The sequence below is a fragment of the Ailuropoda melanoleuca genome, chromosome 17 (genome assembly GCF_002007445.2).
Source record: "Ailuropoda melanoleuca isolate Jingjing chromosome 17, ASM200744v2, whole genome shotgun sequence".
Classification (NCBI taxonomy): Eukaryota; Metazoa; Chordata; class Mammalia; order Carnivora; family Ursidae; genus Ailuropoda; species Ailuropoda melanoleuca.
The window spans coordinates 25,479,774-25,505,702 of record NC_048234.1 but is presented as its reverse complement, the minus strand read 5'-3'; the positions used below and the strand labels follow the sequence as shown (position 1 = coordinate 25,505,702).

Here is a 25,929-nt window from a genome sequence, read left to right as displayed (position 1 = left end):
GGGGGGGGGGGTGATAGATTATCTTCAGCAAACGAAAATCAGCTTTCTTGAAAAAATAAAAGATTTATGAAAGAGAAGGTATTTATGTACCATATTTATAAAAGACTAGTTAAGAGCTAAGACTCTGGGGTCAGACAGATGTTGCTTCAAATCACGTACCACTTAAATCTCTGATAATTTTAGTTCTTCACCAAAATGGGTAGAGTAAAACAGTCTGTATCTCAGGAATAAATGTGGATTAAGAGAGCTAACAAATTTAGTACAATGCTTGTCATGTAAACATTGGCAAGTATTACTCTCTCTTTTAAAATACAAAATATCAGGTAGAATAAAAAAAAGGGAAAACTGATTTGCAAGCAAACAAAACAAAGTCACATAAAATGCCTGGACATAAACACTATAGAAATTTAGCCTCTATCTTTTCAGGTTTTTTTTGGTACCAATTACTTCATTAGAAGGAATGGTACAAATGAAAGAAAGTGGGTGTTAGCTACAATTTATAGAAAGGGTAAAATAACCCCAACGTGACTGCAGAAGTCACCGTTTTAAAAAGTTGTGGGTAAATCAGCCTAAGACTTAGCTCCCATTGTCACTCTCCTTGATCAAAGGTACTCTTTCCTGGGGCCTCTAGCTTGTGTTCAGTTGGTGATGTGGTCATTCAACTCTGAAGAATGTCACCTGCTCATTTAGATAATGAGTCTCAAAAAGTCACATGCGTAGGGGTCATTTCTGTCCCTGCCCAGTTTGTGCACATCTAGTAGTGACCGAGTCACACTTTTCCCCCAGGTAATGCAAACTGCACTGCACTCAGTCTGGCTTCCTGACATTCTGAAGGAAGGAAGACTTCACCACTCTGTTGGTTTGGCAGCGTCGTCCGCGACTGAGCATGCTCCTCCTGGTGAGGTTGGTAAAGAAAGTATCTGGCAAAGCTCAAGGCTACTCCTTCACAACATAGTAAAGACAGAGAGAGGTAGACAGAAGAGACAGCACTCCAAGGTGATTTGGTGGTTGATGGCAGACTCATAGTTCAGTTTTTTAAAATGAAATCTTTCTACACATCCTATTCTAGAACCTGTTTTATAAATTCATTAATAGGTCATAAATGTTCTCTTCTATTAATAGAGACCTAGGATGACATTTTTAATGGCTGCATAGTGTTCCAATCAATGGACACAGAATAATTTACTAACCAATCTATCTTTTTGGAAATTTTGTTCTTTGCCCCACCATCATTTGTGCAATTATAAACACTGCTGTGAGGAACAGAACTATAAATACATTTTTGCACACTTCTCCCACTGTAGACTGGAACACTTAGCAATAAGGAAATGGATTGTTAGTTGACAAGTTATATGGCTAAAATTTTAACTTTATATATTACTAACTTGTCTATGTTGGGGACATTTCAACTAGATATTGAAGGATTAAGAGTGTGTGTGTTGGGGTGGGGGGAACACAGTCAGAAGGTGGTAGTAAAGGTAAAGCGTTATTCCAGAAAGGATAAAGAAGCAAGACTGTATCTTTTTATCTCAGATTCAAATGTAATCTGAAATATAAATATATGCCAGCTAGTAATCCCTCTTGGCAACGGGCTACTACTATTAAGAGATCAATGATAAAAGGATGGCAAATTTACTAAAGTTGTGAATTTTAATTTTGAGGTTGACATTTTAATAAAATCTGTTGACAATTACTAGGCATTATAATTTAAGGCTCAAAATATTTTCTTATATTTTCTTTCAGTCCTTACCAGATTAATCAAAACAATAATGTCTGCATCCAAAATAGATATTCCCTTCTTGATCTGGCAAAAATACTCTAATAATACATACCTGAGCAAGAAGAGAATACAGTATTATGCATATTAATTTTGCTAATAAAATCTAAGATATAAAAAAAGACAACCACATGAAATTATTTTAAATAAAGAGTAATACAAACATGAATTGAAGAAAATAGAAGTTTTCATGAATCCTACAAGGACCTATAGTGCATTCCTTTCTAAAGAAAAAAAAAAACAAAACTACCCAGCAGTAACCGCCCTTAAGCCGTTTTTGGGTAAGTTTCAAGTTCATATTATACCTAACTATATCATTGCCAAAGACTGTGGTTTTTTACTTAATTAAAATATTTTAGATGGAAATCTTCCTAGCCATTCCATGGCCACACTTCATTAAGTGATTTACTAAATACAGCTTACCCTATTCTCAAGGACCGATGATCATCAAAAAGAGCTAGCTATCAAAGGTTTATGAGGTCAACAGACTGCTGGCTGCATTCTCAGAATCCGAAGAATGCTCTATTTGTAGGTGACTTTGTCTTCTGTTGGTTCCCCCATATCAACATAGTTGTTTCCAACAGTTTCTAGCCCTTGGGCAGCATTTAATCTATTGCCTGCTATAACCTAAGAATAACAACTGCCAGAAGGAACTAGCTAACCAAACTAATGTTATATATGATTTCTGGTCAATAAGCCAACAGTTTCATACTCTTTCTAGACAAAGTTCAAAGACTTATTGGTCAAAACAGGTATGGATCAGCAGCAAATCAGTAGCCACAAGTCTGATAATGGAAAACCAAGGTGTTAATAAGACTAAGGATTCTTAGGACAATAAAAATCTATAATGAATACAATAATAAAACTAACAGATGTTACCCAGATGAACATAATTTCTTACCGTGAGCATTATAGGCTCACAGACTCTTTGCTTAAATTTGTCCCGGTTATTTCTTAGCCACAGAACAGCATCGTATGTGTCACGGTATCTTTGTCTCAGCTTATCTTCCTTCTGATTCATAAGATTGTCAAATCGTACAATATTATCACCCACACCTAAAAAACGAAAATATAGTGTTCACTGAAAATTTTGATTAGTGAAATAATCCACTAGTAATACAAAACGGGATCTTAGATCCAAAAGTTAGCAACACTGCGCTGCAAGTAGCCACCACAGTGAGAGTGAGAAAGCAATACCCTGGACAGATTGTTATCAAATTTCCAAACACTTGAGATAAAACATGAACTTAAGCTATCAAAATTAAATAGGTCACATAAAAAAAAGAGTAAGAAAACATTACATTTCCTAACATGAGATGATTGTACTAGGCCTTCAAAATTCTGAGAGAAAAATTATTTTCAACCTAGAGTCACATATAAAACAAAACCAAGATAAGAGGATCATGAAATAAAGGTTATTTTTAGGAATGCAAGGACTCTAAGCTTAATCCCCAAATACCTCTTCTTACAAGGTTATCCAAAGATGTGTAAGGCAGTAGTTTAAGAAAATACTAATGTAAGAGAAACAAACAAAAAGCCCACGGAATTCAGGAATAGCTTTACCCAACACTAGAAAAGGATCTGTGACAAATCCCAGACAATAGCCACGCAGGCAGCTTGGAGAACAATCCGTTTAGATGGAAGGAGGGGGATGGAAGGCTCCAGAACTCAAGAAAAAGCCTACTCTTTTTCTCTTTTTAAGGAGATGTTAAACCAAATGGTTTTTTTAAAAAGGTAAGGTAAGTTAAAACCTTTAAAGAAAAGCTATCAGTGAAAGGAAATCTAGCCATAACGCACCGCCTGGCTCTGCTGTGAACAAGTTTCACTGTTGTAAGGGCAACACCTAGTATTTCCAGCTTTTAGAATTAACCCATCAACAGAGCACATAAAACCTGATATGGTTCTCAATAAAATGTGTTCAACCTTGAAAATATAAACACCAGAGTACAAATGAGAGGACTTAGAATGTCAGAAGAGCAGAAAGTAAAAAGGATGAGTACTAGTATTTCAGCTTACAAAGTGTGCGTTCAAGCAATACTGACAACTGTTTAATGATGAGGTACAAGGATATGACAATAAATCAATAGTAAAGGTTAAATGATTAGTAACTAATATTAATCCCACTTGAGGAATTAAAATAGGATGGGAATTGTTATGAGCCAAAATCTCTATCTCAAGTTACAAAATATCAAAATATAGTATCTAAAATTGGTTAATCAAGCCATGGTGAAATAAGAACATGATAAAAATATAAGTGAGGATCTACTGGAAAGAACTGCTGAGTTAAAAATGCACACTCATGACAGTGGGTATGGAGGTTTGAAAGAGGAGGAGGGCATTCTGAGAAACATATAAAATTGGGGTTGTTTTCTTTTTTACTGATCTTAGTCATATACACTGAGTAGACAGAACTTAAGACCTCTTCTATCTGAATAATGTTATAAATTTTCAGGGTCCAGAGGAAAGAAAAGCAAAGTGAAACTGGACGGGTTTCAAGGGAGCAAAGCTAATGGAAGGTTCGGAAGACTAGAATGAGGAGCTTACATTTNTTCAGGGTCCAGAGGAAAGAAAAGCAAAGATGAAACTGGACGGGTTTCAAGGGAGCAAAGCTAATGGAAGGTTCGGAAGACTAGAATGAGGAGCTTACATTTGATCTGATTAACAACAGTGAGTGACTTTGTGAAGAAAATAAAGGAAATGATTTTTAGAGAATTAAATCAACTGTCATGATCTGACATAAGGCAATGGTTAGCCTGTGGCAAAGCACGGTATGTATGTGCTACCTAGAGGTGATTAAGGCATTAACTTGGAAAAACCAAGCTGAGCTTCCTCAACAAGGGGTGTGAGCAGCTAAAGACATGGTACCGGGGGAAGAAGAAAGCCCATCAACAGAAACAGATCTCCATTTTACAAACATCTCTTCACCCTAAGTTTCACAAAACTTACTCTTTCTCTCCTTCTCTAGGCTCTCCTTCTCTCCTCGCTTATCAATTACCTCGCCTTCACATAATGCCTTTTCATCTTGAACTCGTCTCAAATCATTTGTAATGGCATCAATCTGGGGCTGAAGATTCTCACAGTTTTCTGCGCTCTTCAGTTCATTTTGCAAATCCTCTATCATCTTCCGAGTGTTACTTATCCTCCTCTGGCGGTCGTGTTCTTCGTTCTGCTTTACGGTTAATGCCTGCTGAAGCTCCTCAATCTAATAAAACAAAAGAAGGATGGTACTGGAGATTTTCTCTTGCTTTATTAGGCTTTTATAGTAATACAGTATTTAAAATGTGAACCACCAAAGAACACGGGTGTTTTCCTAAAAGGTACTCTGCTGTGTTACTCCCACCAGACCACCTGCTATTTGTTCACTAATACGTCCTAAGAATCAAGAGCAGTGCTTAGCATATAGTTAGCACTTACTAAATATTTGATCAATAAACAAAATACTTGTAAAGCCAATTCTCAGATTTCTAAATATTGACAGGAAGTAAATTCATATTACACACCAGAAGACCACAATTTTTTAATTGCATTTACATGTATATGACAAGACTTTCAATAAAGCAGTAATAATAGAAATGATAATGAAGATTATGTCACTCAAACTTTTTTTTAGGATTTTGGGAGAAAGAATGAGTCAGGAGCGAGAGCACAAGCAGGGGGGTGGGGGTGGAGGGGGGGCGTGGAGAAGCAGGCTCCCTGCTGAGCAGGGATCCCAACGTGGGGATGATCCCAGGGCCCTGACCTGAGGCAAAGGAAGACACTTAATGACTGAGCCACCCAGGCGCCCCTGAAACTATTTCAACAAAATTATTTAGTAATACTTTAATAATCCTCAACTACATGTTTAGATTTGTTGACATATTCAAGGTAAATTATTTTTAAAAAACCCAGATCATATAAGATGCCAGTAGATTTTTATCAAAACCTCACAAAGTCTACCTAAGACACACATGCACACACAAAAATAGAATTTTGTAATGTTAACATAGCACATAATTTGCTGGCTTGCTTTCATTCCAAGTCCTATTTACTCTCTTTCTCCCTCCCCATTATCAAAATAGGAACAAATTTATTATAGAAAATATGGAAAGTACACTAACTTTTAACAATCATCTATCATCTTAATATCCTTAAACCTTTACATTTTAATACCTACTTACATCTTTCTATAGGACACGTATGTTTTACTAAATGGCATCACTAAAACTGTACTGAATGCAGTTTCTCATTTCTCCCATGCCCTTGGAAAAACAAAATTTTGTTATCTGTGTAATGTCTGGTTATATGGATAGAACACATTTTGTCCCATTCCCTACTGTTGGACATTTGGGTTGGTATCAATTTTTCCTTTCTAAGAATTTAACTTTGACAGTGTCAAGAAAATGAGCTGAAATATCCAAAATCCTCTCTCCTATACCAAACATGCAGAACACAGAAATATTTAAAAAGTTAAAATACATATCTGTGATTGCAAGTTAACAATGTTCAATGGACCTAAAAGAAGGTAGGAGACAAGAAGCCACAGTGTCCAGCCAGGAAACCCATGAAGTCCAAGGCAATGGGAATAAATAGGTGTAGAATTAAGAATCACCACACACGGGGTGCCTGGGTGGTTCAGTCGTTAAGCTTGTGCCTTCGGCTCAGGTCATGATCCCAGGGTCCTGGGATGGAGCCCCACATTAGGCTCCCCACTCAGCGAGGAGCCTGCTTCTCCCTCTGCCTCTGCCTGCTGCTCCCACTACTTGAGCTTGCTCTCTGTCAAATAAATAAATGAATACTCAAAAGAAAAAAAAAAAATCACCAAACACATGAAGAAGTCCAGCTCCATGAAAAAGGGACAAGAAATTTAGCAAACAAAACCTCTGTACTCCCAGCAAAATAGAGACCCACCAAGCTATCAAAAATCACTGGGCTACTGAAGAAATTTGTATGACTACAAGATCTGTCTGACTAGGAAAACTGGGAAGCAGCCCAGTGGTCCCTATCCTTTCAGGTAAGTTTTCTGAACTCTAATTCACGTGCAGCTCTCATCCAAGAGACTTCCATGACTAATCCTATCATACTCAGGTTTTAGCTCAGACGCCAAAGGTCCCAACTCCTAGATCACCCATCATCTTCAATTTCCACGAATGTTCTCTCTTGTTCTAAGTGACACTGGGCTATTCTTCAAAGACACGTCTCCCTAGAATCCTAAGGTGACCTCCTGCCACCATCCTTCAGATAGCTTCAGAACTCAGAGGTGGGGAGGGTGTTAATCCTCATTAATCCAAACTGTANTCTATGATACTCAGGTTTTAGCTCAGACGCCAAAGGTCCCAACTCCTAGATCACCCATCATCTTCAGTTTCCACGAATGTTCTCTCTTGTTCTAAGTGACACTGGGCTATTCTTCAAAGACACGTCTCCCTAGAATCCTAAGGTGACCTCCTGCCACCATCCTTCAGATAGCTTCAGAACTCAGAGGTGGGGAGGGTGTTAATCCTCATTAATCCAAACTGTACTATTTCCCCTCCATTAACAAAGCTCCACTTAATTTCCCTTGAAGACCGTGGTATCAGGCTTTACCACTCATTTTCTCTGTTGCTGTGTTAACTACTTCCCTCAATCTCCTTCCTCACTCCATTCGTTGATGATTTTAGCATGCCACTCATTGCTTTCCTCCCCATATGCTGAAGTCCCATTATCGCACTCTGTGTTCCTGGACTTCAACCATCTTTTCTTAAACCCCTCCTCAGCTACCTTCTCCTACAGTTATACTTCAGATCACGTAAAGCACCAAAAATCGTATATCTGAAAACCATTTCTACAATCTTATTCTTCCAGTCCCCTTTACTTCCATTTTACTTACTGTGGTATTTGATTCCATAGGGTCCTGTAATAGCAGTGACCCTATTATCTTTTCACAATCCATCATCCCCTTCATTTTCTTTTTCACCTGCTGGGGTTCTCCCACCCAGCATAAGAACCACTACCTTGCAAAGACTCTTGACCCTCCACCTAAGTCACATCAGCCAGGAAAAAACCTAACTATCTACCTTCTATGTGTCTGTATCCAAGCAGCTGAACTAATTGAAGAAACTCTCCAAAAACGCATCTCACTTTGAATTTATGGCCACAAAAGTTAAACAGGAACTCAAAACTACCAGAGAGACCTATTACATTTCTCTAATAAATGTATGTGCTCATTCTAAAAGGAGTTCATACCTTGGCCGCCTCCTTTCTCAATCCTTTATTGCTGCAGGCCCTATAGTCACTCAGCTAATGACTTTGTCTCACACTTCATTAATAGCATAGTTAAAATCAGTACTATGATCATAGTACTATTCCGCTTTAAAACCCATCACCCTATCTCCAATTGTACTCACTCCATTTTATCTTGTACAATGTAAGGAGAGTCCTTGGAGCTACCTAAATCTAACCAAGGCTGCCCCAAGCAGTGTTTCTCCAATTACTTACGGTGAAGGACCATTCTAAAAAAATTCCAAGCCATCAAAGGTCAACTTTTATCAATTACAACTACAATAAATTATTAACAATCATTTTGGAAAACAGCTTGTCAATTCCTTCAAAAGTGAATTGTATACATATGATATTCTACTCATAGGAAATGATCAAAGAAAAATAAAAGCACATATTTGTACAAGAATACTCATGGCAGTTTACTGGTTAATAGTCCCAAACCAGAAATAACCTTAATGTCCATCAATAGGTGAGAAGATAAACTGTGGTCAAAAGTTTAAAAATAAACAAAAATAAAAATACAACATATCAAAATTTGTGGACACAGCCAAAGCAGTGATGAGAAGAAAGTTTACTGCAGTAAGTACATACAGAAGAGGAAAAGTCTCAAATCAATAATCTGAGATTCAAGCTCAAGAGCCCAGAAAAAGAGCAAAATAAACCCACATCAAGCAGAAAGAAGGAAATAATAAAGATAGAACAGACATCAATAAAACTGAAAAGGGAAAGACAAAGTCTATGAAACAAACAGCTGGTTCTTTGAAAAAAGTAATAAAATTAACCTCTAGAAAGGTTGCCCCCACCCATAAAAAACAGAAATTACCAATATCAAGCATGAAAGAGGGGTATCATTGTATCACTACAAACATCAAAAGGACAGTAAGAAACTTTATGCACACAATTTGACAACTTAGACATGATGGACCAATTCCTCAAAAAACATTAGCTACCACAACTCACTACATATGAAATAGATTATTTGAATAGTTATTAAAATTCGTAATTTTAAAACTCCCCAAAAAAGAAATCTCAAAAACCCAGATAGTGTCATTAAGACTTATTCACAATGTTTAAAAGAAAAATTAACACCAATTCTACACAATCTCTTTCCAAAAAAAAGCTGAAGAGGAGAGAACACTTCCCAATTCATCTGATAAAGACAGTTGGTATTCTTGACACCAAAAGCAGATAGTACAAAAACAAAACTACAGGATATCCCTCACAAACACAGACACAAAAATCCTTTATTAGTCAATACAATTCAACAATATATAAAAGTATATTTATATACCACAACCAAGAAGGATTTTCAGGGATGTGAGGTTATTTGATAAGAAAAAAAAATCAAGATAATGCATCATATTACTAAGCTAAACACGGACACTATCAATCGATAGATTTTTTTCTCTTATCTGACTTAAAAGACAATCATTGTGGTATTAATAAAAAATTATTTCTTTTCTTAGTCCCTAGTCCTTGCTTGGCTTGGAGTTCTTAAAACCCCTGGAACTTCCTGAGTGACAGGAGCATCTTCGGTTATTCATACCAAGCACCCAAGCACTTTTGACTGTGCCTGATTTTATGCTAATAAGATGACTCTTGGAAGGGCTCGCTAGAGAGCTGCAGAATGGAGACTGGTTGCCAGAAAGAATCAACCACATGGATTAGAGGGCTGGAATGTTTATCCCCACCCCCTGACCTCAAGGAGGGGGAAAGAACTGGAGATTGAGTCCATTTACCAATGGCTAAAAAATTTAATCAATCATGCCTACGTAATCAAACTTTAATAAAAAAGGAATCCTCAATGGTAAGGTTCTAGAGCTTCGGCTTGCTGTAGAGGTCAATATTCTGGGAAGGTGCTGCACCAGAAGAGGGAATGAAAGTGCTGAACGCTATGCCCTACACCTTGTCTTATGCATCTCTTCCATTTGGTGTTACTGAGCTGCATCCTTTATGATAAACTGGCCATTGTTAAGTATGACATTTTCCTGAGTTCTAGGAGTCAACGTAGCAAATACCGAACCTGAAGAGGGGCGGTGGGAACCCCTGAATTTGTAGCTAAATTCTTGTAGCCAAGAAGTGCAGGTAGCCTGTGTGCTGGGTCCTTGAGACTTATGTATGAAGCAAGTGCTGTCCTATGGGACCAAGCCCTTAACTTGTAGAGTCTGCTCTAATTCCAAGCCGTTAGTATCAGAATTGAATTGAATTCTAAGACACCTGGTATCAGAGAATCAAATATTATTATTACAACAACAGAACTACATGAAGAAATAATTACAAAAGCTGTGCTAATAGGCTTATAATAATTAAAATACAATTTGTAGGACAGTAACAGTACAAAGGAGGGACAATAGAATGGAGCTATATAGGGGCAAAGTTTTGCATACTACTGAAATTAAGTTGGTATTATGAACCAGATTGTTAAATAAGTCAAGATACTGTTATTCTAAAGGCAGCCACTAAGAAAATAGCTTAAAAAAATACATGGTGTAAGATACAAGGGAATTAAAATGGTACAACAGAAAATATTTAACAAATAATGGAGAACTAGAGAAACAAAGTCCTAAGATACAGTACAAACAAATCAGCAAAATGGCTCACGTAAATGCTCTTTGTCAGGAATCACGTCAAACATAAATGAATTAAACATTCCAATTTAAAGGCAGGGGGAGGCAAAACGGATACAGAAGATGGCCAAGTAGGAGGACCCTGAGTTCATCTCCTCCCATGCACACAAGATGACAGCTACAACTGTACAACTAACCAGGAAAACAATCTAAAGACTGGCAGAACAGACCCTCACAGTCAACTAACTGTAGAAAGGAAGCCACATGGAAAAGGATAGAAGGACAGACACTACTGGAAAGTAAAGCCTGGAGGTAATAACCACAACAGGAAGGACACTACAGGCACGGAGAAGTGAGAGGATCAGACCCCACACCAGGCAACCCTGGCCGCAGGGGCCTGCACAGGGAAGACGAATCCCTGTAACACGTGGCCTGAAAAACCAGTGGAACTTAAATCTGAAAGAGCCAGAGGGCAACAGAAACTCAGCTGCTGCCCTTAAAGAGTCAGTGAAACATGTAACTCTGTGCAAAACACAGCAGAAAAGGAGAAGTCTGAAAAAGAACCTGGGGTACAAGTGAAGGGGATTTATTGACTGATCTTAGAATGTGTGAAGGGACAGGAATCTTCAGGAGATTTCTCTGGGAACAAAAGTGCTGGCAGATGCCACTTCTCCTCTACTCCACCAGCTGAGACATTCGGACACTTGCAGAAGCCACACTCTCCCCAACTATGTTGCTAGCATTATGCGCTCCACCCACACATTCCCCTAAGAACTTACCCATCCAAACCACTGCTCCTGCCTCACCACACCCTGGAGGCAGCCCCAGCAGGTCCTGGTGCCACTCCAAAGTGACTCCTGCCCTGGGGATGGGGGGAGATAACCCCACACACTGGCACACCTGCTGTTCCAGCAGTCCAGAGTCTTAGCTGGCCATGCAGGGAGCAAGCTGTGCCCTTTGACGCTCCTGCAGCTATGGCAGGGAGGCTAACTGGAGAATCCTAGGCTGATGGCCAGCCCTGCCCACCAACAAGCCAGAGGCAACCTCTGACAGGCCTCTCAACAGCACAGAGACCAAACCCTGCCTAGTGCTCCCCCAGCACATAATTTGGTTTATGACAGTCAGCTGGGCTGAAGGCAACAGTGGCTCAGCCACAAGAGCAGGGTATATGCAGCCCACACACAGGGCACCTCTGGAGACCAGAGACGGCAAGCGCTACAAGGCATCACAGGACCTCTTCTACACGACGCCACAACTTTCACAACTAGGAGACATAGTTACCTACAGAAACAAACACAGACAGGCAAAAAGAGACAGCAATATGTCCCAAATAAAAGAATAAGACAAAAACCACACAGTAAAAGAGCTAAGTGAAATGGAGATAAGCAATTTACCTAATAAAGGGTTCAAAATAGTGATCACAGAAATTGGGACTTCAGAAAAGAGTAGATGATCTTAATGAGAACATCAATGAAGATAAAAATATAAGACAGAATCAGAGCAGAACAATTTAATAACAAATAAAAAATATACTAAGGGAATCAACAGCAGAATAGAAGACACAGAAGAATGTATCAGTGATCTGGGGGACAGGGTAATGGAAAGCAATCAAGCTGAATATCAGAAAATACTACAAAATGATAATAGATTAAGGGAACTCAGCAACATCATCAAGCATAGTAACATTCACATTATAGGGATCACAGAAAGAGGAGCGAGAGAGAAGGGGCAGAAAACTTATTTTAAAAAACACTAAGTGAAAAATTTCCTAAGCTAGGGAAGGAAATAAGATGAACCCAAGGAGGACCACACCAAGATACATAATAATTAATTTTTATGAGGAGAATTTTTAAAGGAACAAAAAAAAGTTACACACTAGTGAAACCCCATAAGGCTACCAGCTGATTTTTCAGCAGAAACTTTGCAGGCTAAAAGAAAGAGTCACTGATATAGTTGAAGAGCTGAAAAGACAAGACGTACAACCAAGAATACTCTACCCAGCAAGGCTATCACTTAGAAGGAGAGAGTTTCCCAAACAAGTTAAGTGAATTCATTGTTAAATTTAAGGATGCTCTTTAAGTGCAAGGACAAAGCCATAATTAGAAGAAAATTATTAAAGGAAAAAAGTCTCATAGGTAAAAGCAAACATATACTAAAGGTAGCAGATCAGTCACTTATAAAGCCAGTTTTTAAAACACAGAAGTACTAAAATCAATTATACCTACAAAACTTAGGGATACACAAAGTAAAAAGATGTAAAGCATGACATCATATACATAAAATGTGGAGGGGTAAGTTAAAACCCAGTGATTTTAGAATGTGTTCAAACTTAAGCAACTATCACCTTAATATAGACTACTACAGATATAAGATGTTATATATGAGCCCAGTGGTAACCACAAATCAAAAACCTAAAATAGATACACACAATAACCCAGAAAGGAATACAGGCATAACACTAAAGAAAGCTTTCAACCATAGGGTAAGAGAGCAAGAGAAGAAATGAACAGAGGAGCTACAAAAAGAAGCAGAAAACATAAACAAAATGGCAAAAAGTACATACCTATCAATAATTACTTCAAATGTAAATAGATTAAATGCTCCAATCAAAAGACATAGAATGACTAAATGAATTTAAAAAACAAAAAAACAAAAAAAACAACCACCACCACCAAGACTCATATATATGCCGCATTCATGAGACTCACCTGGGACCTCAAGACACACAGACTTAAGTGAAGGGATGGAAAAAGACATCCCATGCAAATGAAGCACGAAGGAAAAAAAAAAAAGGGTAGCAAAGTATATAAGACAGAATAGACAATAAAACAGACTGAAGCAAGAGACAAAGAGCACTACATAATGATAAAGCGATCGGTCCAACAAGACATAACAATTTTAAGTATGTATGCACCCAACATAGGAGCACCTCAATTATTACATAAAGTAAATATTACCAAAGTGAGAAACTGACAAGACAATAACAGAGGCCTTTAACATCCCACTTATCAATGGACAGATCATCCAGACACCCACCCCCCAAAAATCAACAAAGAAACAGTTACTTTGATCATTTAGATTAGATGGATCTAACAAATATACACAAAACATTACATCCCAAAACAGAAAACACATTCTTTTCAAGTGCACATGGAACATTCTCCAGAATAGATGTTAGGTCACAAAACATGTCTCAACAAATTTAAGAAGACTGAAATCATACCAAGCACCTTTTCTGACCACAATGATATAAAACTAGAAATCAATTACAAGACAAATCTGGAAAGAACATGAACACATGGAGGCTAAACAAAATGCTATTTAACAATGAATGGGTTAAATAAGACATTAAAGAAGATAAAAAAAATACATAGAGACAAATGAAAATTAAACACAATGAGTCAAAATCTTTGGGACACAGCAAAAGCAGTTCTAAGAGGGAATTTTATAGCACTACTGGCCTACCTCCACAAGGAAAATCTCAAACAATCTAACCTTACACTCATAGGATCTAGAAAAAGAGCAAAGCAAGCCTAAAGCTAGCGAAAGGAAGGAAATAACAAAGATTAAAGCATCAATAAATGAAATATAGACTAAAAGAAAAAAGAAACCAAGAGCTGGTTCTTTGAAAAGATAAACAAAATTGATAAGCCTTTAGCCAGACTCATCAAGAAAAAAGAAAAAAAAAAACGGAACAGGACTCAAATAAATACAATTTGAAATGAAGGAAAAAATAAGTGACGCTACAAAAATAAAAAGAGTAAGAAAATATTATGAAAAATCATAGGCCAACAAATTGGACAATCTAGAAGAAATGGATAAATCCCTAGAAAGAGAAAATCTCCCAAAAGTGAATAAGGAAGAAACAAAAAATTTAAACAGACCAAATACTAGTAATGACATTGAGTCACTACTCAACAATCTCCCAGCAAACAAGTCCAGGACAAGATGGTTTCACAGGTGAACTGCACCAAACATTTAAAGAAAAGGTAATATCTATTCTTCTCAAACTATTCCAAAAACTGGAAAAGAAAACTTCCAAATTCATTCTACAAGACTAGCATTACAGGAATACCAAAACCAGATAAAAAGACTACCAACAAACAAACAAACAAAAAACTACAGGCCAGTATCTGATGAATATAGATGCAAAATCCTCAGCAAAGTAGTAACAATCCAAATTCAACAGTACATTAAAAGGATCATTCACCATGACCAAGTGCAACTTATCCCAGGGATGCAAAGGTAGTTCAATAGTCACAAATCAATGTGATACATCATATTAATAAGAGGAAGGATAAAAATCATATCGCCATTTCAATACATGCAGAAAAAACATCTGACAAAACACAACACCCACTCATGTTTAGAGACAAACATACCTCAACAAAATAAAGGGTATATATGAAAAGCCCACATCTAACATCATACTCGATGAAAAACTGAAAGCTTTTCCTCTAGGATTAAGAACAAGAAAAGAACATCCACTATCATCACTTTTATTCAACTTAATACTGGAAGTCTTAGCTGCAGCAATCAGACAAGAAAAATAAATAAAAGACATCCAAACTGGTAAAAGTGATAAAACTGTCACTATTTGCAGATGGTATACTATACATAAAAAGCCCTAAAGTCTCCACCAAGAAACTGTTAGAACTGATAAGTGAATTCAGTAAAGTTGCAGGATACAAAAGTAATATAATGAAATCTGTTGCATTTCTACACACTAATAAGGTAGCAAAAAGAGAAATTAAGAAAACAATCCGATCTATTACTGCACCCCAAAAATATAAAATACCTAGGAATAAACTTAACCAAGGAGGTAAAAGCCTTATACTCTGAAAACTACAAGGTGCCAATGGAAGAAACCAAGTGATAAAAACAAAAGGGAAGATATACCACACTCATGGAAGAATTAATACCATTAAAATGTTTAAACTATCTCAAACAACCTACAGATTCAATGCAATCCTTACCAAAATAGCAAGGGCATTTTTTCACAGAACTATAACAAATAATCCTTAAATTTGTACGGAAACACAAAAGCCAAAGAAATTTTGAGAAAGAACAAGCCTGGAGGTGTCTCAATCCCAATTTCAGGATATACTCCAAAGCTACAATAATCAAAACAATATGGTACCAGTTGAAAAACAGGCACATAAATCAACAAAATAGTATAGAGAGCCTGAAAATAAACCCACACCTTTACAGTCAATCTACAACAAAGGAGACAGTAATTTACAAAAGGAAAAAACAATCTTTTCGATCAATGCTGAAAAACTTGATAGTTACATGCAAAAGAATGAAACTGGACCACTTTCTTATACCATGCACAAAAATAAACTAAAAATGCATTAAAGACCTAAATGTGAGACCTTAATACCATATAACTCCTACAAGATAACATAGGCAGTAATCTCTTTGACAGTGCTCTTAGCAACATATTTATGGCGATGTCTCCTCAGGCAAGGAAAAACAAAAGCAAAAAATAAACTATTGGGACTACTGGTGTACCAAATACAACTATCGGTACACCAAAATAAAAAGCTTTTGCACAGTGAAGGAAGCCATCAACAAACAAAAATGTAACCTAGTGAATAAGAGAAGACATTCGCAAACAATATATCCCATAAGATGTTAATATGCAAATATATAAAGATCTTACACAACTCAACACCAAAAACAAAAACAAAAAAACCCCAAACAAAAAAACTCAACCTAATTAAAACATGGGCAGAAAATGTGAACAGACATTTTTCCAAAGTAGACATACAGATGGCCAACAGGTACATAAAGACGCTTGGCGTGCCTGGATGGCTCTAAGGGTCCAACTCCTGATTTCAGCTCAGGTCACCAACTCAGGGTCGTGAGATCGAGCCCCACATCGGGCTCCATGCTCAGCACGGAATCTGCTGGAGATTCTCTCCCTTTCCCTCTGCCTCTCCCTCTGCTCTAATAAATAAAATCTTAAAAAAAAAAAAAAAGATACTCAACATCACTCATCATAAGGAAAATGTAAATCAAAACCACAATGAACAATCACTTTATACTAGTCACAAAGGCTGGTATCAAAAACACAATAACAAGTGTTGGCAAGGATGCAGAGAAAGGGAACCACTGTGCACTGTTGTTGGGAATATAAATTGGTGCAACCACTGTGGACAACAGTATACAGGTGCCTCAAAAACTTAAAAATAGAAATACCGTAAGATCCAGTAATTCCACTACTGGGTATTTACCTGAAGAAAACAAACACCAGTTTCAAAATATATACTCACCCTATGCTTACTGTAGTATTATTTACAACAGGCAAAATACTAAAGCAACCTAAGTGTCCATCTGTAAATGAACGGATAAATGAAATGTGGTGTCTGTCTGTGTATATGTATACAATGGTGTCCGTGTGTGTGTGTGTGTGTGTGTGTGTGTGTACAGATTCTTAAATATAAAAAACTGGTGCTTGCCAGAAGGGAGATGGGTGAAACAAGGGGATTAAGAGATAAAAACTTTCAGTTATAAAATAAACCACTGAAATGAAAAGTACAATGTAAGGGAAACAGTCAATAATATTGGAACAACATGTATGATAATACACAGTGACTACACTTACCATGGTGAGCAATGAGTAGTGCACAGAATTATTAAATCAATGCTGTACACCTGTAACTAACCTTGTATGTTAGTATTTACTTCAATAAAAAAAAACCCCACAATCCACAAGAAACACATTTTAGATTCGAAGATACAGGTTTAAAGTAAAATGAAATGTAAAGTAAAATGAAATTCTATATAGTCAACTGGAACTCTTCATTTCCCCTCTCCTAGCAATCCTCATTTCAGTAAAAGGTACCACTATCCATCCAACTGTGAAGTCAAAAGGTTAGATGGGATCCTTGATCCTTCCACAATTCAATCGTTCCATCTACTCCATGAGTGAATTTTGTGGCTCAGTCTTCTAAATCTGCTTGTCCACTGCTACCATATGACAAGCCAGCGTTCTCACGCGCCTCGCCTACTTCGAAGAGCAGCCTTGTAACAGACTCTCTGCTTTTATTTTTGTCCCATACAGTCCACTCTCCATAAGGCAATCCTGAGTGCTTTTAAAGCATACGAAATACTATTTCTCTCCAGCTTAAAAACTTCGAAAGCCTTCTCTGTTTCTCACTGCATTTAGAATCAAATTCAATTGCCTTTCTTTTTTCTTCAAGGGTCTAACACGGTCTCTGCCTAGCTCTCATATCTGCTGCTTTTCAGGAACAATACTGGACCTCAAGGGACAGAGGGAGGATTTGTCAAAGTGTTGAGAAAAAACAATTTATAATTCAAAATTCAGCAATATTAATATTCCAGAATGAGTGCAAAGTATATTTTCCAACACACAAGCACTCAGAAGGTTCGTCACCCAAGGAGCATCTCTAAAACACCCATGGAAAATATCCAGCAAGAAAAAAAAGTCTACCTCCTAAGAGGCAGAAGTATGATAAACCAAGTAACATGATCAAATAAACCAATAAAAAATATTAAGTCTAAATAAGCACAGACCATAAAAAATATTATAAATAAATGACAAGTAAAATTTCTAAAGGTACGGATATGGAGGAGAGGAAGAGAAAGTGTCTGAACTAAATGGAAGAATAAAAATGCTAGCTTTTAAAAAAACATGTTATTTAAACTTTAAGAGTAGTCCACAGAATAGGCTTGGAATATGTAACTTCAAGGAAAAAACTGGAATAAGAAAACCTTTATCAATGGCAACAGAAAAGAGAAAGGAGAAAGGGGAGCAGGCAGCAGAATCGAACCAAAAGCAGTGAGTAGAAAACCACCATAAAGGGATCTGGTGAAACTGCTTTCCTGCATGACAAGATGTCACGACAGCACAGTGAAAAAACTGCAGAACAAGACCCAGTACGTACTACTCACAGCAGATAAAACGATGCAGAAATAACAAAACAACAGAGCTTCAAAATCCAGGAAGCAAAAACTAATATATTAGAAAAAATAGATAAATCTCACAGAAGATATTTCACTTTAAAAATGGATAAATTGGGTAGGTAAAAAAAGTATGTAGAACATTTGCGTAAGTATAGTAAACCTGTTTTAGCATATACATAATTATATATATTTACCATGCATATAAATATATAGACTGAATATACATTCTTTTTGTATACAGAACATGTATAAAACCAAATATAAATGTCCAAAGAGATCTCAAGGTATCTAAAATAAAGTCATAAAGTCTACATTTATTAATCATAAAGGAAAAGTAGAACTCTACATTCAGATTTTGAAATTCCATATCCATAGAAATTAAAACAGTAAGAACTCCTGTACAACCTTTAATGAATGAACATGTTAAATCGAAAATATGAAGTTTTAAACAGAGATGCAGCCAGGTGGTAATCAGAAAAATACTTATGCCCTGAAATGTATTTATTAAAAGTTAATAAAAGTTAAAAGTGAAATAACGTCTGAAAGTGACAAGCCCTGGTAAGTATGTTAAAGCAAAAATAAAAAATACTAGTCCAAGGAGTATTAAACTACTTAAAAAGTCAGCATACCACTGAAAAACCAGTTAAGGATGAAACAAGATAAAATTTTAGGCCAATCTCACATGGTGCAAAAAATCGTAAATATAAGATTTCCTAGCTGAATCCAGCAATGTATTAAAATATCAAGTACGATTTGTGACAGAAACATAAAGATGATTCAACATTACACAACAACCAGTATTCCTGTTTAGCGTTTTAAAGATGAAATCTTTATGCCTTTTCCCTCCTAAACTCTAACTAAATATTAGAAATGGAGTACAAAGGGTTCACTCCCACAAGGACAGAGGGAACAAGGGAGGAGACGTCAGCAACCGGAGACCTCAACAGCAAGAGAGGAAAAGACAGCAGAGGGACAGCTAATTCAGTCCCCTATTACAGGAGCCACAGTGTGAAAGGCAGTGAGAGAAAAGGCAAAGAAAGGAGGACTCTTTCAAAACAAAAAACCCATTTCAGAGCCTCTCGAGAACTCAGAGATGTCAAGTGTAAAAGACAACATATACGACACGACTGCCCTGCCCTACACTGCCTATCCTGCTGTCCCGTACACCATCCACACAGACACCCCGAGCGCTTGGCACTGACGACCTAGCCTCTGCCATGGAAATCTGAGGTTTATTCTCTGGAGAAATTAAATGAGAGGCGCCTGGGCTCTGAAGAAAAAGCACAGAAAAAGGGGTGTGGCTGAAAACTGGAAGATTAACATAATGCTTGAACCACCGGCAATGTTTCAAGTTATGCATCTATCCCCAAGACAGATAATTCAAACTCCAGTTTCTTAATGGTTCTGAAGAACAAAACCCCACATACTGTTGGGGACCGCTTAGCTAAGAAGCCTCCTTTCTTGAACAGCCATCTTAAAATGATTTTGCCATCAAGCCTCACCCATGCACAAAGAATTTGTAACCAGCTTTTTAACGTCTTACTCTTAACATCAACAAAATCAATCTCTTGAAATTTAATTTCTGCTGAGATAACTAAATCCAATTTTACCATCACCCCATTAAACTACAGCCCCTCAGTTACAAAGATCGCAGTGCTCATCTAGGACTAGTTTCAAGAATTTATCGTCATCATCTGTGCAGCTGCTCTACTTCCAACCTTAGTATCGCTCACAGATCAAGAAGGAGAGAATGAGGAGGACCTCACACAATTTCCAAACAAAAAGCTGTCCCATAATCCCGACCAGAACACAAAAGTTAGGTCAAATTAGCAGAGTAAAAATTTCAATACAAAATCTTACCTGTTTATCTTTCTTTTCTATAATATCTTGCTTTTGTTTGCATTTTTGAGAGGTCTCTTTAATATCTGTTGCCTGTAAGATTGAACCAGGAGGGGAATTTAGTTAAAATCTCAAGCAAGCCAATTATGTGGCCCCATCCACCCAAATATCAAGTCACCCCACAATACTTTTCATTTCTTTCAAACCAAATTCATAGTTACCACCAAAAATACTAACTTACTTGCAAATCTATAAAAGGTTATTCACTGATATTAAAAACAGCCGTAGCAATATGCATAAATGTTTCTTTATCCCTTCACATTTATTATCTCGTCAGGTATTTCATCTGATCCTAAAAACCATCCTATTAGGATAGCAAGGGCCAGAGTGCAAACTGTTCTCAAACTCTCAGACTCCAAAATCTCCCTAAAAGTTAAAAGCCATGACCATAAAAAATTTTTAAGTTTAAAATTTTTGTTTATTTTAGATTTATTTATTTATAGATTTTATTTCTCTATTTTGACAAAGAGAGACAGCCAGGGAGAAAGGGAACACAAGCAGGGGACGTGGGAGACGAAGAAGCAGGCTCCCAGCAGAGGAGACCGATGTGGGGCTCGATCCCAGGACTCTTGGATCACACCCTGAGCCGAAGGCAGATAAGCATCTGCCTTCGACTGAGCCACCCAGGCGCCCCTTAAGTTTAAAATTTTTAAATAAGTTTTTAATAAATGGAATATTCCATATGCCGTTATACTACTTATCCTAAGAAACATCAGGTTTTCTATGATAAATTCACAAAAGTTCAATGTTTCCAGAAATACTACTGTGAATCCTCTTATCATTAAAACAATCACATTTCAAGGTACTTGGGTGGCTCGGCTGGATAAGCATCTGCCTTCAGCTCAGATCATGATCCCAGGGTCCTGGGATCAGCCCTGCGTTGGGCTCCCTGCTTCTCCCTCTGCCTCTGCCCCCGAAATCATGCATGCGCGCGTGTGCTCTAATAAATAAAATCTTTGGAGGAAGAGAAAAACCAATCACATTTCAGTTTTCTCTTTTGTATGTTGGAATTTCTATAAAGTAGCAACCCTCCAAAAGTGATGATTATGACCCTGAAAGCCCTGGTAGAGATGAGTTAAAAAAGGAATGAAAGCTACAAGTAAATCCACAAAATAACTTAGAAGACCTGCATAGTAGTTTCTGTACTTGCTAAAATACAGAAAATCCTAAATTGAGCCAGAAAAGTACCTTCTCTTTGATTCGAGCCTCCAAAACGTGACGCTGCNATTTAGATTTATTTTTATTATTTTAGATTTATTTATTATTTAGATTTATTTATTTATAGATTTTATTTCTCTATTTTGACAAAGAGAGACAGCCAGGGAGAAAGGGAACACAAGCAGGGGACGTGGGAGACGAAGAAGCAGGCTCCCAGCAGAGGAGACCGATGTGGGGCTCGATCCCAGGACTCTTGGATCACACCCTGAGCCGAAGGCAGATAAGCATCTGCCTTCGACTGAGCCACCCAGGCGCCCCTTAAGTTTAAAATTTTTAAATAAGTTTTTAATAAATGGAATATTCCATATGCCGTTATACTACTTATCCTAAGAAACATCAGGTTTTCTATGATAAATTCACAAAAGTTCAATGTTTCCAGAAATACTACTGTGAATCCTCTTATCATTAAAACAATCACATTTCAAGGTACTTGGGTGGCTCGGCTGGATAAGCATCTGCCTTCAGCTCAGATCATGATCCCAGGGTCCTGGGATCAGCCCTGCGTTGGGCTCCCTGCTTCTCCCTCTGCCTCTGCCCCCGAAATCATGCATGCGCGCGTGTGCTCTAATAAATAAAATCTTTGGAGGAAGAGAAAAACCAATCACATTTCAGTTTTCTCTTTTGTATGTTGGAATTTCTATAAAGTAGCAACCCTCCAAAAGTGATGATTATGACCCTGAAAGCCCTGGTAGAGATGAGTTAAAAAAGGAATGAAAGCTACAAGTAAATCCACAAAATAACTTAGAAGACCTGCATAGTAGTTTCTGTACTTGCTAAAATACAGAAAATCCTAAATTGAGCCAGAAAAGTACCTTCTCTTTGATTCGAGCCTCCAAAACGTGACGCTGCTTCTCAATTTCTTCCATTCGACGGGTAATGGGGATCTGCCCTTCTTTAAGTTTTCTCACCTCTTCCTTCGCTCGGTCTCGAGCTAGTTTTACTTCTTCATACTCCTGACGAACATTTTCATATTCCTTGCAATTAATTCAAGAAACAGAAGTTAATGCACTACTAAGCTTAAACTAATACATATACTAAAATCAAGGTGCAGGCAGAAACCAAATCTATGAAAAGACTGTTTTGATACCCTTTTGGCTGGTCTACTAATATAAAATGTACCGTCTGAAACAACTTCAGAAATAGTGAACACCAACAATGACTTATTAAGAAGCTTGATACTGAGTATTTATCTCTATCACTAGGCTGGACTCCGACTTCCATCCCTTCCTGGTTCTGAAACTTACACAGTAATTGCTACGAAAATGAGGTTTTTTTCTAGTATCTCAATAAAGAAGGGATATGAGAATGTATNGGGCGCCTGGGTGGCAGAGCGGTTAAAGCGTCTGCCTTCGGCTCAGGGCGTGATCCCGGCTTTATGGGATCGAGCCCCACGTCAGGCTCCTCTGCTATGAGCCTGCTTCTTCCTCTCCCGCTTCCCCTGCTTGTGTTCCCTCTCTCGCTGGCTGTCTCTATCTCTGTAGAANGATACCCTTTTGGCTGGTCTACTAATATAAAATGTACCGTCTGAAACAACTTCAGAAATAGTGAACACCAACAATGACTTATTAAGAAGCTTGATACTGAGTATTTATCTCTATCACTAGGCTGGACTCCGACTTCCATCCCTTCCTGGTTCTGAAACTTACACAGTAATTGCTACGAAAATGAGGTTTTTTTCTAGTATCTCAATAAAGAAGGGATATGAGAATGTATAAATAAATAAAAGAAACTCAGTTATGAAAAGTAAAAATGAAAAAAAAAAACAAAGGAAAAATGGGCCAAAAGAAGAACCAAAAATGCAGGTAAAAATTATGCTTGTCATGTCACAGGAATTAATATTAGCTAAAAAACAGAAGTAAGTGGAGCGCTCAGAAAGCATAGAGTAAGAATGAATGGGACTAAGACAAGATGACAAACATTAGAATAAATTTTAAAAAATGAAAAAAGATTGAAATCAATCTCAAAGAAAAGGATAAACCAAAAGACTTTAAAGGAGAAAGATAAAGTAGGTTGAGAGTAATACTGGGCATCGGAAAATGTAGTCAAAATGAGCTGAAAAGCAAAAAGTTTAAGAATAATGGAATTATGGGCAGCCCAAAGGGGTGGTGGAGAAAGGCCACAGATACAGCCTCATGTTCTATTAACAATGACCTTCATCCTAACCCTGGAACAGACATTATAAAACTTTCTTATTTTGTTCTGCCCGTCATAAAGAAATTCACTGAGGGAATGGACTCTTTAGCCCAAACTGTGGTCATAAATAATAACTATACATTACACCATGATTAAAAGGAAACATTAGCCTCAATAAACTTAGGAAGCAGGAGTAAACAATTACAGTTCACAGCCTTCAGCTACATCTGTACCTGGACTTACTAGTGGTACATGCCAAGTAAATTCTCTGTGACCTGACGACACTCAAAGGTTTAATTTTTACGTGTAAACATGTTTAGATCATTGACATCTTATAAAACAAACTATCTGCTGAGGACTCAAATCTGGAAGAATTAAGAGCACAATCAACTGTTACTTGTTACACAATATTAACAGTACACAGCTAGAGCATAACACCAATTTTATTATGATATAGAAGACAAAATGAACAAGAGCATCTAATTTGAATACAGAGCAATTAGTGCCTTCTTTCTAGCCTTTCTGCTAGTTAAAGCATCACTGTTTTTGCCTCTAATAATTAAGACTTACCACCCACGGCCTTTTAGCTTCAAGCATCTCAATCAAATCTAAATGTCGCTTACGTTCATAGAACCTCTCCACATCTTGTTTATATCTTTCATTCCTCTGAATCATTTTCTCTAGATACTCAGTTTTCTCTTTGCATGAGGTCTAAAACAAATATTTAACAATTAGTTTAACTGAAAAGACAACAGGTCAAATCCTTTAATGATGAAAATGTACAGTACTAGCAAAATATCACAGTAGTTCTTAAGAACTGTGTACAACTAACATGCATACCTGAGTTCTGGTCTGTGCCCTGCAATTTCTTAGTTGTGTGACTGTGAGGAAGCCCCACCTCACCACTGAGCCTCGCCTCTTCCTGCCTAAAGAGAAGACACGTATCTGCCCCACTCACCTCAAGGGTCAAAGCAACGTACTTACTCTAAGTGCAAGTTCAACGAAAGCTGTAATGTGATATACATGAAAAGTAGTATAATTACGATTAGTATGTTATGAACACCCATGACTTAAGGACTGAGAAATGAGATGAAGGAAGCTAAAATCTGGCCTTTAGACTGAGAGTTAGCAAATGCAAAGACATACTCGGAACCTAGCAGGATACGCGCTTGCATTGCTTCAGAGGACAGCAGTAATTTCAGTGTTTCAGAGGGAGTGTAGTAGTCCTTCCCCTTATCTGTGCGGAATATAGTCCCAAACCACTAGAGGGCACCTAAAACCAGAGAGTACCAAACCCTACATATACTGCTTTTTCCTATACACGCATACCTACGATAAAGCTTAAATTATATATCTGACACAATCAGAGACTAGGAAGAACAAAACAGAATAATTATAACAATAAACGGTCATAAAAGTTATGTGAACGTGGCCTCTCAAAATATATTATCGTACTGTTGTCACCCTTCTTCTTGTGATGATGAGATGATAAAATGCCACGTGATGAGATGAAGTGAGGCACTGTGACGTAATGTCAGACTACTGCTGACCTGGTGATCACAGGAGGATCACCTGCTCCTGGACCACAGGTGACCGCGGGTAACTGAAATGGCAGGTAACTAAAAGTGTAAGGGGGGTGCTACTGTATCAGACTGCTCCATGGGGGCAAGGGTAAAAAGACTGACAGAGCATCTAAAGCAGTATGAAATAATTACTACTCCTTTGGTCACTGACTCTGAAAAAGTATAATAAATTATAATAATATGTATTATTAAGTATGGACAGTTACAATTTAAGAGAAAGCACTTGTTTATAAGATACCTTATTATGAAAATTTACTGAATTTATTTTAGTAGCTGGGACATGGAAAAGGATTTATTAAACAAAACATCTTTTCAAATGATACGCTATACAAGGACATTTTAATGTGTATGTTTATTAAAGATGAACATAAAAATAACGCTGCAACTAAACACAAAGCTCTCTCACAAAGTCTACCCCCCTGAAACTGAAAAAATATGAAAACAGGTTCAACAGAGGTGCTACATCAAAAGCTACACGTTAACTGCTGTACTACCCAAAGCTTTGTACCGTCCTGGCACATGGCAGGTGTTTAAGAAATACTGAAGGAGTAAAAGAATAATACTGAAACTTCCTGAGAGAAAT

At 37.4% G+C, this 25,929-nt stretch overlaps 1 protein-coding gene across 1 annotated transcript in view; it reads right to left on the bottom strand.

The window, feature by feature from the left end:
- The window catches only part of SMC5 (structural maintenance of chromosomes 5), a 97,321-nt gene that overhangs the window by 48,695 nt on the left and 22,697 nt on the right, over positions 1-25,929 (bottom strand). The window contains exons 6-10 of the mRNA XM_002914739.4: positions 24,334-24,474; positions 22,443-22,604; positions 20,374-20,445; positions 4,724-4,979; positions 2,679-2,833 (exon numbers count right to left, since the gene is read on the bottom strand). Of these exons, the coding sequence (XP_002914785.1) occupies positions 2,679-2,833; positions 4,724-4,979; positions 20,374-20,445; positions 22,443-22,604; positions 24,334-24,474 (786 nt within the window). The remainder of the gene's footprint in view (positions 1-2,678; positions 2,834-4,723; positions 4,980-20,373; positions 20,446-22,442; positions 22,605-24,333; positions 24,475-25,929) is intronic.